Source organism: Erythrolamprus reginae, chromosome 12 (assembly GCF_031021105.1).
Source record: "Erythrolamprus reginae isolate rEryReg1 chromosome 12, rEryReg1.hap1, whole genome shotgun sequence".
NCBI lineage: Eukaryota > Metazoa > Chordata > Lepidosauria > Squamata > Dipsadidae > Erythrolamprus > Erythrolamprus reginae.
Window position 1 is genome coordinate 6156227 of NC_091961.1, and position 18518 is coordinate 6174744.

Below are 18518 nucleotides of genomic sequence, written 5' to 3' on the forward strand. Positions count from 1 at the left end.
CTCTCTCTCTCTCTAATCTATCTCTATCTATCTATCTATCTATCTATCTATCTATCTATCTATCTATCTAATCATCTCTCTCTCTCTCTCTCTCTAATCTATCTATCTCTATCTATCTATCTATCTATCTATCTATCTATCTATCTATCTATCTATCTATGTATCTATGTATCTATGTATCTATGTATCTATGTATCTATGTATCTATGTATCTATGTATCTATGTATCTATGTATCTATGTATCTATGTATCTATGTATCTATGTATGTATCTATCTATCTATCTATCTATCTATCTATCTATCTATCTATCTATCTATCTATCTAATCATCTCTCTCTCTCTCTCTAATCTATCTATATCTATCTATCTATCTATCTATCTATCTATCTATCTATCTATCTATCTATGTATCTGTCTATCTATCATCTATCTATCTATAGTCATTCAGGGTGGCATTCTATTCCATTTTTGCTACTGGTACACAGTGTGGTCTGTATGAGGCTTTGGTAGGGTTTGTGTGTGTGTGTGTGTAAACTTGCAGTAGTGTGTAAAGGAACAAACCAAAAGGAGGAGGACCTCAAACTGGTGACCCGATGGAAGCCAAGAGCAGACTTTTTCAGACCAGCCAAAGTAAAACAGACTGAAAATACTCTTCCTTGCCTATAGGAATTAGTATTTCATTAAACTGAGATGGATCACATCTGCTGTAGTCCACCTTTGGGAATAATTCCCAGCATGCCAGCCTTAATTGAAAATGGTAGGAAATTTTAAGGGAGCTGTGATCTGCAACCAAATTAATTTTGGGAGGGATGTTAGGAAAGAAGGGAGAATGTGATTCTAATTAAACAGACAGGACTAGAGCCTTCAAGGACAAGCCGTAAGCGTAATGAGACTTTAAGTGCAACACAGTGAGAGCCCAATGGCTGAATCAGAAGAAAACTTTGAGAAAATATTATTTTACTGAAAGAGTAGTAGGTGCTTGGAACAAACTTCCAGCAGACGTGGTTGGTAAATTCACAGTAACTAAATTTATATTTAAAAAATCTTTATTAAATTTCTACATATAAAAACAGTCAAACCAAACAAAATATACAAAGAGAGAAAAGAAGGGAAAAAAAGTATGAAAAATGGACAGACAAATGAGCTTAAAGCATATGTCACAGTAACTGAATTTAAACATGCCTGGGATAAACATAGATCCATCCTCAGATAAAATACAGGAAATAGGATAAAGGCAGAACAGATGGACCAGGAGGTATTGTCCTGCTGTCAATCTTCTAGGTTTCTATGAATTAATTAAGGCAGGAAAGTGAAGACTGGAGCTGTAACTTTTATCCATCCCTTCCATTCTACCCAAGCTTCCTTTCTAGAACCAGAGCCTCTGAAGGTGCAGTAGATGGGTAGTGAGAAAAGATAAGTCTTAATTTCTTGTCCCAAAGATGCTTTTTTTTTTCCCCAAAAGGCAACTAGATTTTCTGGGTTGTTTTTTTTTAAAAATCCAGCTCACGAGAGAGTTTGAGGTGCAGGAAAATCAACATATGAGGCTGAGTTGAAAATCTTTTCTAAGACTATAGAAACATAGAAACATAGAAGTCTGACGGCAGAAAAAGACCTCATGGTCCATCTAGTCTGCCCTTATACTATTTTCTGTATTTTATCTTAGGATGGATCTATGTTTATCCCAGGCATGTTTAAATTCAGTTACTGTGGATTTATCTACCACGTCTGCTGGAAGTTTGTTCCAAGGATCTACTACTCTTTCAGCAAAATAATATTTTCTCACATTGCTTTTGATCTTTCCCCCAACTAACTTCAGATTGTGTCCCCTTGTTCTTGTGTTCACTTTCCTATTAAAAACACTTCCCTCCTGGACCTTATTTAACCCTTTAATATATTTAAATGTTTCGATCATGTCCCCCCTTTTCCTTCTGTCCTCCAGACTATACAGATTGAGTTCATTAAGTAACTATACTTTAAGGAGTCAGAGAAATACTCACACATCACTCTGGTGGGTGTATATTCTATCAAACAAGGCTTCGGGGGCCATCCATTTGACTGGAAGACGACCCTAGAAGGCAGAAAAGAAGCCATATTAATCCAGAACCATGGGGAAGAGGGAATACAAGTGGAACGAATCCCAGCGACCGGTTAGGTCCCACAGAGTTGGTCTCCTCCGGGTCCCGTCAACTAAACAATGTCGTTTGGCGGGACCCAGGGGAAGAGCCTTCTCTGTGGCGGCTCCGACCCTCTGGAATCAGCTCCCTCCAGAGATTAGACCTGCCCCCACCCTCCTTGCCTTTCGTAAACTCCTTAAAACCCACCTCTGTCGTCAGGCGTGGGGGAACTGAAACATCTCCCCCTGCCTATGTAGTTCTTTGTGTATGATATGACTGTATGTATGTTTTTAAAAAAAATATATATTGGGGTTTCTTGTAGTTTAGACTTTTTAAATGTATTACAGTGTTCCCTCGATTTTCGCGGGTTCGAACTTCGCGAAAAGTCTATAGCACGGTTTTTCAAAAATATTAATTAAAAAATATGTTGCATTTCCCCCCCCTATACCACGGTTTTCCCCGCCCGATGACATCATATGACATCGCCAAACTTTCGTCCGCCTTTAATAAATATTTTTTTTAATAAACTTTAATAAATAAACATGGTAAGTAATAATCTAAATGATTGCTAAGGGAAAGGGAAATTGTAATTTAGGGGTTTAAAGTGTTAAGGGAAGGCTTGGGATACTGTTCATAGCCAAAAATAGTGTATTTACTTCCACATCTCTACTTCGCGGAAATTCGACTTTCGCGGGCGGTCTCGGAACGCATCCCCCGCGAAAATCGAGGGAACACTGTATTGTTATTTTAGATTCTAACTATTAGATTTGTCATTATATATTGTTTTTATCATTGCTGTAAGCCGCCCCGAGTCTATGGAGAGGGGCAGCATACAAATCTAATAAATAATAATAATAATAATAATAATAATAATAATAATAATAATAAATATCACTAATAGCAATAGCACTTAGACTTATATAGCACTTTCTAGTGCTTTACAGCCCTCTCTGGGCAATTTAGAGCCAGCATATTGCCTCCAACAATCTGGCTCCTGACTTTATCAACCTTGGAAGGATGGTAGAGCTGAGTCTTGCCATCCTCCTTAGCTCAGTTTTCAACTGGCAGAAGGTTGCAGGAGGCCTCTGGAAGCCAAAAAAGGGATGTCGGGAAACTGTTTTTGCTGGCAGAGCGCTTGGGCCACCACATGTGCCCCTCACGAGTGATGTTGAGCTGACCACGCCCACCCTGGTCACTGAGGTCAAACACAACCTTGATGTGGTCCTCAATGAAATCAAATTTGACACACACACCTCTGCCCATGCGTACAGGCCTCACTGAAGCCTGGGATGGTGAAAAAAAAAGCCCAGCGGGCAAACCGGAAGTGAAATAATACTCGAACAAGGCTTCTCCCCAGTAGTCCCACAGAGTTGGCTTTCTCCGGGTCCCGTCGACTAAACAATGTCGTTTGGCGGGACCCAGGAGAAGAGCCTTCTCTGTGGCGGCCCCGACCCTCTGGAACCAGCTTCCTCCGGAGATTAGAACTGTCCCCACCCTCCTTGCCTTTCTTAAAGTTCTTAAGACCCACCTCTGCCGTCAGGCATGGGGGAACTGACACATCTCCCCCGGACCTATACAGTTTATACATGGTATGTTTGTGTGTATGTTTGCTTTTAATAATGGGGTTTTTAGCGTTTTTAAAATTATTAGATTTGTTCTTACATTGTTCTTGTTATTGTTGTGAGCCGCCCCGAGTCTACGGAGAGGGGCGGCACACAAATCTAATTAATAAATAAATAAAATAAATAAACCCATATTTAGCATACTTAACAGGAAGTTTGGAAAAATGGACTTCCGGTTTGCCCATTGTGTTGTTTTTCGCACTCTGGAGGTCTCAGGGAAGCTCCCTGAAGCCCTGGAGTGCAAAAAACAGCATAATGGGGAAACTGGAAGTCTTTCACACTCTGGCGCTTCAGGAAGCTTCTCTGAAGCCTCCAGAGGGTGAAATGGTCTTCTGCAAGGCTGAAAACCAGCTGCTCAGAGTGCGCCATGCGCACTGGAGCTGCCATAGGGCAAATGCCTCATGTGCCCTCCGATATGACTCCGTGTGCCACCTATGGGGCGCATGCCACAGGTTTGCCATCACTGGTCTAGGTCAGGGGTAGGCAAACATGGCTCCTCTATGACTTGTGAACTTCAACTCCCAGAATTCCTGAGCCAATCATGCTAGCTCGGGAATTCTGGGAGTTGAAGTCCACATGTCCAGATTATCTCAGGGGCCGCCTTCTGCTGCACGAATCCCAGCGACCAGTTAGGTCCCACAGAGTGGGCCTTCTCCGGGTCCCGTCAACTAAACAATGTCGTTTGGCGGGGCCCAGGGGAAGAGCCTTCTCTGTGGCGGCCCCAACCCTCTGAAACCAACTCTCCCTGGAGATTAGAATTCCCCCCAACCTCCTCACCTTTTGTAAGCTCCTTAAAACCCACCTCTGCCGTCAGGCATGGGGCAACTGAGATACTCTTTCCCCCTAGGCCTCTACAATTTATGCATGGTATGTTTGCTTTGTAGGTATGATTGGTTTTAAAATAAGGGTTTTTTAGTTGTTGTAGTATTGGATTTACATGCTGTTTTTATTATTGTTGTTAGCCGCCCCGAGTCTACGGAGAGGGGCGGCATACAAATCCAATAAATAAAATAAATAAGTAATAAATAAATGTCATAGAAGAGCCAACGTTGCCTATCCCTGGTCTAGGTCAATGCTTGAAAATGGAATAATTAGAGCCCCCTTCGAGAGGTGTCACTCACGTTGGTTGTCTTTTTGTAATAATCTATGTGGTGAATGTCTCGAGCGAGGCCAAAATCAGCAATCTTCATCACAATGTCTTCTGTCACCAGGACATTCCTGGCAGCCAAATCACGGTGAATACACTAAAGAGAAAAACACAAGACCATAACAGACTTCCTACAATGGAGCAGCTCTAGAAGGCCGGGGAAAAGCTTTCGGACTGAAGATCAGTAAACCCACTGGATTCTGTGAAAGCACATTTTATTTATACAGTGATACCTCGTCTTACAAACGCCTCGTCATACAAACTTTTCAAGATACAAACCTGGGGTTTAAGATTTTTTTGCCTCTTCTTCCAAACTATTTTCACCTTATAAACCCACCACCACCACTGGGATGCCCCGCCTCCAAGCTTCCGTTGCCAGCGAAGTGCCCGTTTTTGCGCTGCTGGGATTCCCCTGAGGCTCCCCTCCATGGGAAACACCACCTCCGGACTTCCATGTTTTTGTGATGTTGCAGGGGAATCCCAGCATCGCAAAACCGAGTGCTTCGCTGGCAACGGAAGTCCGGAGGTGGGGTTTCCCAGCAAAGGGAGCCTCAGTGAAATCGCAGCATTACAAAACCACAGAGGTCCGGAGGTGGGGTTTCAAGGACTTTGGTGTTTTTGCGATGGAGGGTTTCCCAGCAGTGCAAAAACGGGTGCTTCGGCTGGCAAAAGGGGTGAATTTTGGGCTTGCACGCATTAATCGCTTTTCCATTGATTCCTATGGGAAACACTGTTTCGTCTTACAAACTTTTCACATTAAGAACCTCATCCTGGAACCAATTAAGTTTGTAAGACAAGGTATCACTGTATCCTGCCTCGTTAAAATGCTAAAGGATGTGTCAAGACCAAAAAGTGATATAAACCAGGTAAATGTCCGATTTAAGACATTGTACAGTACAAGATTAATATAAATAAGTATGAAATAAATGCTAACTATGTCTTTTTAAATGTATATAATTTCAAACAAGCAAATGTCTTGAACTATAAGCAAAAATAAACTTTTTCACACAAGATAGAAAGACAAAAAGACAAAACCAAATAAATCATTTTATAGATTAACATCAAATAAGTTACAATTAAATTTAGACGTAGCATTAACCCAGTCATAGAAATCCCTTTTCTTTTTGACCTAGAGATAGTTATATTTAATTATGTTATTTAATAAAATAAGGCTATTGCTGTTTAAAAAAAAGATATAAATCTCTACAATTGGAGGTAGTCCTCAACATCATTTAGTGACTGTTCAAAGTTACAATGGGGCTGAAAAAAGTGACTTGTGACCGTTTCTCTGTTAGAATATTCATGATTGTGAGAGCCACGTTAACAAGGTTAGCCCATCTGAGTCAGCCAAAGGGAGCCAACCACTTTTGAGTCTGTGCAGAGAATCAAAACTGGAATTTAGGGCTCTGCACTCTCTCACTCTAAATTCTGCTGAAATGAAACTAATTCTGCTTGTGTTTACTTGAAGAAATAATCTGCTAATGGTATTGTAAATTCATCTGTTACTATGTTTATAAAAATGTTTACGAATCCGGCTGAATCGGTCTTACTGGTTTTGATTTTAGCAACAAACTTTAATATTCTCACACGTACAACTATTGCAGCATCCCACATGGTCACAAGATCAAAATGTGCAATAGCAATATCACTTATATACTGCTTCACAGACCTCTAAGTGGTTTACAGCCTCTCACCCCCAACAATCTGGGCCCTCATTTTACCCACCTCGGAAGGATGAATCAACCTTGACCCTGGTGAGATTCGAACTGCTGAACTACAGTCAGATGTCAGCAAGCTCTTTCATTGTTACTCTCTGATAAGAATGTTTTCCAAATCTTGTCTTTACAGGGTTTCCCCCCTTATTGGTTTACTTGCTCCAAATGTTTCTTTCCAACCCTAACCAGGTGCTAACAATGTTCCCAGCTCTTACCGGCTTGCAAGCTCTTTCATTGTTACTCTCTGCGAATAATGTTTTCCAAGCCCTAGGTGTTTGCAGGATTTTTTCCATTGCTCTATTTGCTCCAAATGTTTCTTTCCAGGTAATAATGATGTTCCCAGCTCTTACTGGTTTGCAAGCTCTTTCATTGTTACCCTCTGCGAATAATTTTTTCCAAGCCCTAAGTCTTTGCAGGGTTTTTTCCATGGCTCTATTTGCTCCAAATGTTTCTTTCCAGGTGCTAATGATGTTCCCAGCTCTTACTGGCTTGCAAGCTCTTTCATTGTTACTCTCTCTGAATAAGGTTTTTTTTAATGCCCTAACCAGGGGATAAAATAACGTGCTGAAGCTGACCAGACTAAGGACGCTAGTCAGATGAATACCTGGTAAACAGATTCTTTTCATTTCAACCCTGAGCTATGAATATTCCTCTTTATTAAAATCCCACTTCTGCATTTCTTCTGTTTTGCATCCTAACTTATTTCTCTGGGGCTCTCAAACCTCACAAGTTGCTAGTCCTCTGCCCACCGCCTCTCATTCCTCTTGGTTGCAATTGCTCACCTTTTTGGATGCCAGGTATTCCATCCCCCTGGCCACTTGGTATGCACAGGATACCAGGTCTTTGAAAGAGAGCTGTTCTTCTGGGACGTGGGTGGGATTATAGCAATATTCCATGCCAGGGGGGCGGCGGGCTTGCAAGTATTCTCTTAGGTTGCCCTTGGACGCGTACTCCACTATCACATAGAGTGGGCCTAGCATAGAGAAAGACAAGAAGCTTTAAGCAGAGACAGCGATACAGTCACCATCCCAGTTCAACCATCTTTCAGCTGTGGCGAGGGGAGCGTTTGCCCAGGTTCGCCTGGTGCACCAGTTGCGGCCCTACCTGGACCGGGACTCACTACTCACAGTCACTCATGCCCTCATCACCTCAAGGTTCGACTACTGTAATGCTCTCTACATGGGGCTACCTCTAAAAAGTGTTCGGAAACTTCAGATCGTGCAGAATGCAGCTGCGAGAGCAATCATGGGCTTCCCTAAATATGCCCATGTTACACCAACACTCCGCAGTCTGCATTGGTTGCCGATGAGGACAATAGAACAGTATGCTTATGCACATTCCTTACAGACCTCTTAGGAATGGGGTAAGGTCGACTATAGATAGTCTAAGGTTAACGTTTTTATTGTGACTTCCAAACTCACAAGCTTGTATTAAACTGTGGCCAGCTTTGCCTTGCTAAGAACTAAGTGTTGGTTATGACCTATAAAGCCCTTCATGGCACCGGGCCAGAATACCTCTGGGACCGTCTTCTGCCGCACGAATCCCAGCGACCGGTTAGGTCCCAGAGTCGGCCTTCTCTGGGTCCCAGTGACTAAACAATGTCATCTGGCGGGACCCAGGGGAAGAGCCTTCTCTGCGGCGGCCCCGACCCTCTGGAACCAGCTCCCCCCAGAGATTAGAATTGCCCCCACCCTCCTTGCCTTTCTCAAGCTCCTTAGAACCCACCTCTGTTGTCAGGCATGGAGGAATTGAGATATTCCTTTCCCCCCAGGCCTATACAAGTTATGCATGGTGTTTTTGTGTATGTTTTGTTTTTTAATAAGGGCTTTTTAAAATGATTTTTTTAATTATTAGATTTGTAATACAGTATATTATTTCTATTGTTGCTGTGAGCCACCCCGAGTCTGCAGAGAGGGGCGGCATACAAATCTAATAAATAATAATAATAATAATAATAATAATAATAATAATAATAATAATAATAATAATTCATGTGGCATGTTTGATACCTGGCAGCCCATCTAAGATTGGTGGCCAGTGGGAGGCGCCAAAGAATGAACGCGAGAACTTTCTCCTGCAAAGTTGGACTTAAAAATTTATTTATTTACAAGAGTGGCCCAGAAAGTAATGCACCACATTTTTTTTCTCAGCCTACAGTAATGGTACTAATGCGAAACTTTGGATATGCATTATTTGAATTGTCAGGAGTGTGTGTGTAAATTTTGTGCTTCTTCAGACAGATAGCGTAGCTGCAGTTTGAAGTTCACCTCAAATTTCATAAGTGTTGTACCTCATGATTCTTGACAAATGTATCTTTTCTTTTATGCACACTGAGAGCGTATGCACCAAAGACAAATTCCTTGTGTGTCCAATCACATTTGGCCAATAAAATTCAACTCAACTCTACTCTATTCTAATTCTGTCATGGAGCTACTGCCTTCCACCTTGGAAGCACTTACCATCTTGAGTACACGCTCCAAGGAGATTGATGATGTTCTTGTGTTTTCCGATCATCTTCATCATCTCCATCTCCGAGATCAAGTCAGAGAGATCTTTTTCAGTGGCATCAGCTAGGGAGGAAACAGATACTGAGTTCCGATTGAATCAACAATGCATTCAAGGAAGGTTAAGATACTGGAAGTGTCCAATTGAAACAAGTCTCTCATTAATAGCACTAACATTTAGACTTATAATACTGATTTATAGTGCTTTGCAACCCTCTCTAAGCAGTTTACGGTCAGCCTATTGCCCCCAACAATCTGGATTCTCATTTTATTGACCTCGAAAGGACAGAAGGCTAAATCAACCTTGATCTGGTCAGGATCGAACTGGGGGCAGTCGTCAATCAGCAGAATTAGCCTGCAATAGGCCATTCTAACCACACAGCCACCACAGCTTTTTATATGGTAGAGTGCTGTACTGCAGGCCACTGAAGCTGACTGTAGATCTGTAGGTCAGCGGTTCAAATCTCACCACCGGCTCAAAGTTGACTCAGCCTTCCATCCTTCCAAGGTGGGTAAAATGAGGACCCGGATTGTGGGGGCAATAGGCTGGCTCTGATAAAAAAAGTGCTAACATGCTGTAAGCCGCCCTGAGTCTAAGGAGAAGGGTGACATAAAAATTGAATAAAATAAATAAATAAATAAGTATATGAAACCTGCACTTTCAGTGAACTTCAAATCATCCGCAGTATGTATTTGTGTATTCCTGACACAGCTACACAAACACGCATGCATACACATATTAAAGGTGGCTCACCAGAGCCTACAAAACTTTTGCCAGACCCATCCTAGACTACTGCTCATCTGTCTGGAACCCATACCACATCTCGGACATCAACACCCTTGAAAATGTCCAAAGATATTTCACCAGAAGAGCCCTTCATTCCTCCACTCGAAACAGAATATCCTACGAGACTAGACTTTCAATCCTGGGCCTAGAAAGTCTAGAACTACGGCACCTAAAACACGATTTGAGTATTGCCCACAAGATCATATGCTGCAACGTCCTACCGGTCAATGACTACTTCAGCTTCAACCGCAACAACACAAGAGCACGCAACAGATTCAAACTTAATACGAACTGCTCCAAACTTGACTGTAAAAAATATGATTTCAACAATCGAGTTATTGAAGCATGGAACTCATTACCGGACTCAATTGTGCCAACCCCTAACCCCCAACATTTCTCCCTTAGACTCTCCACGATTGACCTCTCCAGGTTCCTAAGAGGCCAGTAAGGGGCGTGCATAAGTGCACTAGTGTGCCTTTCATCCCCTGTCCAATTGTCTTTCCTTTCTCTCACTTATCATATATATTTTCTTTCTTTCATATATCCTCTCCTATAAGTTCACTTTTACCCTTATATATATTACTACATGTCTATTTTTCTTCCTATGTATTTGTGTATTGGACAAATGAATAAATAAAATAAAATAAAAATAAAACTTCAATAATCGATTGACGTGAAAGAATAGGTATGCCCATGTAAAGGTTAAAGCAAGTCCAAATATTAAAAGACTCAAAAGGCCCAAACAGAACAAAAGCTTCTTGAAAGAAGCAAGACAAGGAAGGGGTTTTTGGAGGGTAGCTTAGAAATAAAATTGTAACCTTACTTACATTTAAGCATTTTGACTGCCACTTTAGTAACTCGGTTTGGCTTGTCTTTATCTAAGCCTATCGCTTCAGCCAGTACCACTTGCCCAAAGCAACCTTCGCCCAGGGGCTTCCCTAGAATCAACCTAGAATAAAAGCAAAGAGACACGGTTATTTAGCAGGGCACTACTAAACTCTGCAGACTGTAAGACGCACCTAATTTTACAGGAGGAAAACAAGAAAAAATAGTTTTTGGCCTCCATGTGTCATGTTTTCTCCTTCCATGGCACCCAGAAACACTTTGCGCTGCTCTGCACGGCCCATTTTTGCCATTATGGACCTCTTTTTGGGCTCCCAAGCCCTCTGCACATGTGTTTTTGTCCTCCCAGGCCTTCAAAAGCACTCTACAGTGCTCCTCAGGATCTATTTTTGCCAAATGCAGACCCGTTTTAGCCAAAAATGCACCCAATTTTGGCCCGCAGATTGCTTCTCGTAGCCAGGAGGGAGAAAATAGCTTGGGCAACTTCAAAAGTTTGTGCGGCTTTAATGACGTCCTGTAGCGAGGATTACTCCTCAGAGAGGAGCTTGTTCCGGATCGTAATGTTACGCATGCCAAAGATTAAGGCATCAGTGAGACGAGCCTCTGGATTATCGAATTGGCATTTAGAGAGAACAGTTCTGAGACGAGTCGCGAACTGATTGATCGTTTCCCCCTCTGCTTGTGACATCCGGGAGAATTGATGGCGAAAAACTCTAGCTGGCTTTGTAGGTTTGAAGTGAGCGGCTAGCTTGGATGAGAGAGCGTCCCAGGAAACTGAGTTTGCAGGTTCAGGGTCAGTGAGGGTTTCTACCAGCTCAAAAATCTATGTGCCACAGTAATTGAGGAAAAGGGCATGCTTTTGGCCGCTGTCGGTGTCTTTCATGCTGGCCGCTTCCAAAAATATTTCAAACTTCGCAATGTAGGCTGTCCAGGTCATTCTTTCTGGGTCAAAGAATTCAGGTGGCTGGACTACCGACGGAGTAGCCATGATAGCACACGGAGGGTCGGTCTCCTCGTCGCCAATGTAATAACTCTCAAAGCAAAGTTGAATCAAGCAAGGTTTATTTTGCTAACAGGACAAGGAAGTCAATTCGGTCAAGAAGCAATGGAGTATTGAGAGCTCTATACAATGACAGTTCTCCTATTTATACAATCTAGCCCAGCAACAGGGCAGTTTTACAAAGATACATTTTAAGTGCCAAAAGAAGGCAACCAATCAACAAGCCATAAACAAATCAGAACTTTTGACTTTTACCCTGTCTGGGTAGGTCACCCAGGCAAATATCTAACACAAAGGGCTTCGGAGGCCAAAAACGGGTTTGTTTTTGGTAAAAATGGGCCATGTGGAGTATTGCAGAGTGCTTCTGGGGGCCTGTGAGGGCAAAAGTGCTACATACGGAGAGTTAGGAAGGCACAAACCACCCATATTTGATCTATCAGATGCGCCCCCAAATTTTCACCCACAGATGTGGGATGCTTCTGCACATGCACAGATAGTATGTTGATGATGTTTGTTTGGGTGGGTGGGAGGAGCCTCCCCCGCTACTACCTGTTTGTCCAAACCAGGGCAAACCGATAGCAACCTACCATTCCGCTCGAGTACTTTCCCCAATGACAGAACTGTTTAAAAACGTTAGACACACCTCCCCTTCCAAAATTACGGGGGGAATTTGGTACCTGTCCCTAGGCAACTCCCAGCGAGGGTCTTCTGGCAGCTCGTATTCGGAGACCCCAGTCAGCATTGGGGTCCCACTGGATGACAGCCTTGAGGGACGCACAAGCATCACGCCAGAGTTCATGGAGGAATTGGAATCCGCCGAAACCTGCATAAGAAGAAGGGGAGACAATGGAGGTTACCGTTGTCAAAGTCTTCTTGAGAATGGGTTTAAGTTGGAGTTTGGTAGGGGAGGGATCACCTGCTCTCAAACAAATTATAATAATAACATCGGAGTTGGAAGGGACCTTGGAGGTCTTCTAGTCCAACCCCCTGCTTAGGCAGGAAACCCTACCCTACTTCAGACAGATGGGTATCTAACATCTTAAAAAACTTCCAGTGTTGGAACATTCACAACTTCTGGAAGCAAGCTGCTCCACTGATCAACCGTTTTGACTGTCAGGAAATTTCTCCTTAGTTCTAAGTTGCTTCTCTCCTTGTTTAGTTTCCACCAATTGCTTCTTGTTTTACCTTCAGGTGCTTTGGAGAATAGGTTGACTCCACCTTCTTTGTGGTAACCCCTGAAATATTGGAACACTGTTATCATGTCTCCCCTGGTCCTTCTTTTCATTAAATTAGCCATACCCAGTTCCTGCAACCGTTCTTCATATGTTTTGGCCTCCAGTCCCCTCATAATCTTTGTCGCTCTTCTCTGCACTCTTTCTAGAGTCTCAACATCCTGTTTGCATCGTGGTGACCAAAACTGAGTGCACTATTCTAAGTGTGGCCTTACCAAGGCCTTACCAAGTGGTATTAACACTTCATGTGACCTTGATTCTATCCCTCTGTTAATTGTATCACCTTTTTACTAGAAATATATATTTGAAATCTTGGGGCATTGGAGAAGACTCCAATATCAATGGTTGACCATTGCTTTTTAAGCAGAAGGATCTCCATTCAACTCCATGAATGAAAAAATAAAAACCTGCTTGGTAATTTTGGAAAGCTACCACCAGCAAGTTTATACAGTACTTATCCTTAGACCAGGGGTCTCCAAGCCTGGAAAGATTTGTGGTGTCAGGCCCAACCAATCTTAGAGTAGAGACTTTGGCCTGCCACAATTAGAGTACTTCTGTGGGAATTGCAGAGGGGTGGTTGCATGAGAGGAGAAAGTTACTAGCCACAACAAATTCCTTCCAGATGATTCAAGGTCATCCTTAGGACAGTGATGGTGAAACTTTTTTTCCTTGGGTGCCAAAAGAGCATGGGCGCACGCCATTGGACATGCGCGAGTGCCCACACCCATAATTCAATCCCTGTGGAGGGCAAAAACAGTTTTTCATGCCCCCAGAAGGCCCCTCGGAGGCCAGAAATGGCCTGTTTTCCAACTTCTGGTGGGCTCAGTAGGCTCATGTTTCACCTTCCCCAGGCTCCAAAGGGTAAAAATGCCCCCCTACCCCTCCCACCAATTGTCCATGGGGATCTTGAGCAGAAAGAGAAGGCAAAACCCTCCCTTTCCCTTGACCCCCAACAAATGGTACTCAAAGGAACCCTGCCTGCCTCAACCAACATAGAGGTGGCACTTGGACATCCATTCAATGCCTGGGGAGGGCAAATACAGCCTTCCCCCCAAGACCCTCTGGAGGCTGGAAATGTTTCCCAACTTCTGGTGGGCCCCGTAGGCTCGTGTTTCACCCTCCCCAGGCTCCAAAACTTTCCTGAAGGCGGAGGAGGGTAAAAACACCCTCCCCTATCCCCCTGGAGGCTCTCTGGAAGCCAAAAAAACGCCCTCCCAGAGCCTCTGTGCAAGCCAAAAATCAGCTGGCCGGCACACACATGCACATTGGAGCTGAACTAGGGAAACACCTATGGCTCCACATGCCACCTGTGGCACCCGTGCCATAAGTTCGCCATCAGTGCCATAGGCTATCAGCAAAGTGTCCCTGTTTGCAACCGTTCTGGGAACTCCTGGGAAGGCCCAGCATGGTTGTCCGAAGGCCTTTTGAGACCATCTCCGTCTCTCTCTCTTATCTCTGGGTGTGTGTGCGAATATCACTTCACCAACGATCCTACCAAAAGCACCCCCCATGTAGGTAACCCAAGAGAGCTTTTAAACCATTTTGTACATTAATTCCTGCTTTATTGTTAAGAGGAGCAAGCCAGCTCTGAATCAGAAGATGAAAAGAATGTGTGGACCGGTCTTTGCAAATTAGATTCCCGTTGTCCACAAGCAGAGCCGCAGGGTGGCCTCCCGAGATTGAAAACTGCAACACGACAAGATCAAAACAAGCCACCTCCTCCTTCCTATTCCTTTGCAAGGATGGGCTGTTTTGCTCTTCCTGCGAGCTGCCTTGATTGCATTACGGCTGGAAGAAGAGAGCTAGCAAGAGACAAGAGCATCCATAACGTGGCTCCCATCTGCGTGCCTATCTAAACTTGTTCATAATAGAAACATAGAAGATTGACGGCAGAAAAAGACCTCCTGGTCCATCTAATCTGCCCTTATACTATTCCCTGTGTTTTATCTTAGGGTGGATCTATGTTTAACCCACGCATGTTTAAATTCAGTTCCTGTGGATTTACCAACCGCGTCTGCTGGAAGTTTGTTCCAAGCATCTACTACTCTTTCAGTGCAATAATATTTTCTCACGTTGCTTCTGATCTTCCCCCCAACTAACCTCAAATTGTGCCCCCTTGTTCTTTCTTTCTTTCTTTCTTTCTTTCTTTCTTTCTTTCTTTCTTTCTTTCTCTCTCTCTCTCTTTGTTTATTTATTTATTTATTTATTTATTGATTTATTGATTGATTGGATTTGTATGCCGCCCCTCTCTAGAGACTCGGGGCGGCTAATAGCAATAATAAGTGTTCACTTTCCTATTAAAAACACTTCCCTCCTGAACCTTATTTAACCCTTTCACATATTTCAATGTTTCGATCATGTCCCCCCTTTTCCTTCTGTCCTCCAGACTACACAGATTGAGTTCATGAAGTCTTTCCTGATACGTTTTGATGCTTAAGACCTTCCACCATTTTTGTAGCCCGTCTTTGGACCCGTTCAATTTAATCAATATCTTTTTGTAGGTGAGGTCTCCAGAATAGTGATGGGCGAACCCAACGGCGTTCGGGTTCGGCAAGTTCGGCCGAATTTTACGCAAAATTCGGCCGAACCCGAACCGAAACCGAACGGGGCATCCCTCCCATGAAGAGATTCCAGGGGCGGAGCTTTGACGTCACCGGCAGGTTGCTAAGGACGCCAAGGTGACCACTTCCTGGATTCCATGGAATCCAGGAAGTGATCACCTTGGCATCCTTAGCAACCTGCCGGTGGCGTCAAAGCTCCGAACACCGAACACGACCCTGAACTTTGCAAAAATTTTGGGTTTGTGTTCGGCATACCGAACACCGCAAATTCGGTATGGACCCGAATTGTGCGGGTTCAGTTCGTCCATCACTACTCCAGAACTGAACACAGTATTCTGATGTCGGGCTCCTCTCCTTCCAAGCACAATGATCACAAAGGCTCTTCAAGAAAGAATTTTAGAGCAGAGGCTATAAAACTCCCTGCCACTGAAATCTTTCCCATCTCCAACCAACATATCAGAGGGTTTTTTCCCCCCTCCAAGTTGTTTTTCTAACTGCTTCTCATGAACCTCGCAACTGGCTGTTTGTGCAAGATTCTTTAGAATTTTTATCAGTCTGGGAACCGGCTCTTCTATCAACTTCACAATCAACGAGGAGGCCTCCGGTTTTATAAGAGATCCATCGGAAGCCAGGGGGACTTTCAGCGCCAGAACCTTGAATACATTAATATAAAACGGCCAACTAAATGAGAATAATACAAAGCCGAGGGGCTGCAAAGGGGGGCGGCTCTCAGAGGCCCCGGGCTTCCATTCCAGAGCGCGCAAGTAGGTTTTTTGCATCCTCATTTTGGCAGGGAGCCAGCAATTAATTTAAGTGGCTCGGTGCAGGGTACAATAAAGATCTTTAATTAGCCGTGCCATTGGAGAGGACCTGAATAGCTTTTGTTGCCAACTCAAGAAGGGATCCTGACGCGGAATTCCCAAGGAGTGCTTGGAAAGCTGGCAAGCAACCAACACCCAACAATTGTTGCAGCCCAAGACGAGATATTTGCACAGAAGCATTGCGAGGTGAGAATTGTTTCACAATTTAAATTCGGTAAATCCACAGTAACCGAATTTAAACATGCCTGGGATAAACATAGATCCATTGTAAGATAAAATACAGGAAATAGTATAAGGGCAGATTAGATGGACCATGAGGTCTTTTTCTGCCATCAGTCTTCTATGTTTCTATGTTTCCCCCCCACCCTCAAATTTTTTTTGATTGAATGGACGCTTGTTGCTGCCTTTCGAAGAATTTATTTCGGGGCTGATCGTTTTTACTGACGGTTGTGTTTGTATCATAGAAACATAGAAGATTGACGGCAGAAAAAAGACCTCATGGTCCATCTAGTCTGACCTTGTACTACATCCTGTATTTTATCTTAGGATGGATATATGTTTACCCCAGGCATGTTTAAATTCGGTTACTGTGGATTTACCAACCACGTCTGCTGGAAGTTTGTTCCAAGCATCTACTACTCTTTCAGTAAAATACTATTTTCTTCCATTGATCAGAATAAAAGATCAGTTGCTTCTGATCTTGCTTCTGATCTTTCCCCCAACTAACTTCAGATTGTGCCCCCTTGTTCTTGTGTTCACTTTCCTATTAAAAACACTTCCCTCCTGAACCTTACTTAACCCATTCACATATTTAAATGTTTCGATCATGTCCCCCCTTTCCCTTCTGTCCTCCAGACTATACAGATGGAGTTCATGAAGTCTTTCCTGATAAAGTTTTATGCTTAAGACCTTCCACCATTTTTGTAGCCCGTCTTTGGACCCGTTCAATTTTATCCATCCCTTTTTGCAGGTGAGGTCTCCAGAACTGGACACAGTATTCCAGTTTAAATTCAGTGACTGTGGATTTACCAACCATGTCTGCTGGAAGTTTCTTCCAAGCATCTACTACTATTTCGGTAAAATATTTTCTCACGTTGCTTCTGATCTTTTCCCCCAACTAACCTCAGATTGTGCCCCCTTGTTCTTGTGTTCTTTCCTATTAAAAACACTTCTGTCCTGAACCTTATTTAACCCTTTCACATATTTAAATGTTTCAATCATGTCCCCCCTTTCTCTTCTGTCCTCCAGACTATACAGATGGAGTTCATGAAGTCTTTCCTGATACGTTTTATGCTTAAGACCTTCCACCATTCTTGTAGCCCGTCTTTGGACCCGTTCAATTCTATCCATATCTTTTTGTAGGTGAGGTCTCCAGAACTGAACACAGTGTTCCAAATGAGGTCTCACCAGTGCTCTATACAGCGGGATCACAATCTCCCTCTTCCTGCTTGTTATACCTCTAGCTATGCAGCCAAGCATTCCACTTGCTTTCCCTGCTGCCTCTGATGGAGACGCGGCCTACTTTGCTACAGTCTCAAAGATGAGTGTGCGTGTGTGTGTAGGGGAAATCATAGGTTGCAATCAAACCCCCTATCTACTTTCTGTTACCTGTCTGCGCAAGGGGATACTCTTGGCCAGTTTATGGACGGCCAGCTGGCTGTTGAAATCTGTCTTCTTGGTGGTGCTCTTCATCTTGTAAATCAGGACGGTCACGATCATGCAGGAGATGAGGAAGCCCCCCGTGCAGTAAATGATGATCTCCAAGTACAGAGGGGAGGTCATCATAGCTGGTTTGTCTTCTATAGCTGAATCGGTATAAAGAAAGCATTAGCGCGCACGATCTCCCACCAGGAGAGCTAGAAAAATCAGTAGGCTCAAAGGGACAGCTCACGCCAAGCCCAAAAGGTTGGGTCCTGGCATGATATGTTTGTAAGTCTTGGGCAACCACTGTTATGGTACAGGGATGGCAAACCTATGGCACAGGTGGCATGCGGAGCCATATTGGAGGACATGTGAGGCATTGCCCTATGTCAGCTCCACATGCGCACTGGCGAGCTGATTTTCGGCCTTGGGAAGACTGTTTCGCCCTCTGGAGGCTTCAGCAAAGCTACCTGAAGCCCTGGAGTGCGAAAAACGGCCCAACGGACACACCAGAAGTTCAGAAAAACAG

At 43.6% G+C, this 18518-nt stretch overlaps 1 protein-coding gene across 7 annotated transcripts in view; it reads right to left on the bottom strand.

Annotated features, from left to right (window-relative positions):
- FGFR1 (fibroblast growth factor receptor 1) overlaps positions 1–18518 on the bottom strand; it is a 161070-nt gene that overhangs the window by 6150 nt on the left and 136402 nt on the right. For 4 of the 7 annotated variants that reach the window (XM_070765369.1, XM_070765368.1, XM_070765364.1 and 1 more), the window contains 7 exons: positions 17950–18153; positions 12412–12556; positions 10719–10840; positions 9060–9170; positions 7383–7573; positions 4860–4982; positions 2000–2070 (listed from right to left, as the gene is read on the bottom strand). In XM_070765369.1, the coding sequence (XP_070621470.1) occupies positions 2000–2070; positions 4860–4982; positions 7383–7573; positions 9060–9170; positions 10719–10840; positions 12412–12556; positions 17950–18153 (967 nt within the window). Of the gene's footprint in view, positions 1–1999; positions 2071–4859; positions 4983–7382; positions 7574–9059; positions 9171–10718; positions 10841–12411; positions 12558–17949; positions 18154–18518 lie in introns of all 7 variants that reach the window. The other 3 variants (XM_070765367.1, XM_070765370.1, XM_070765365.1) reach the window with 1 other exon arrangement.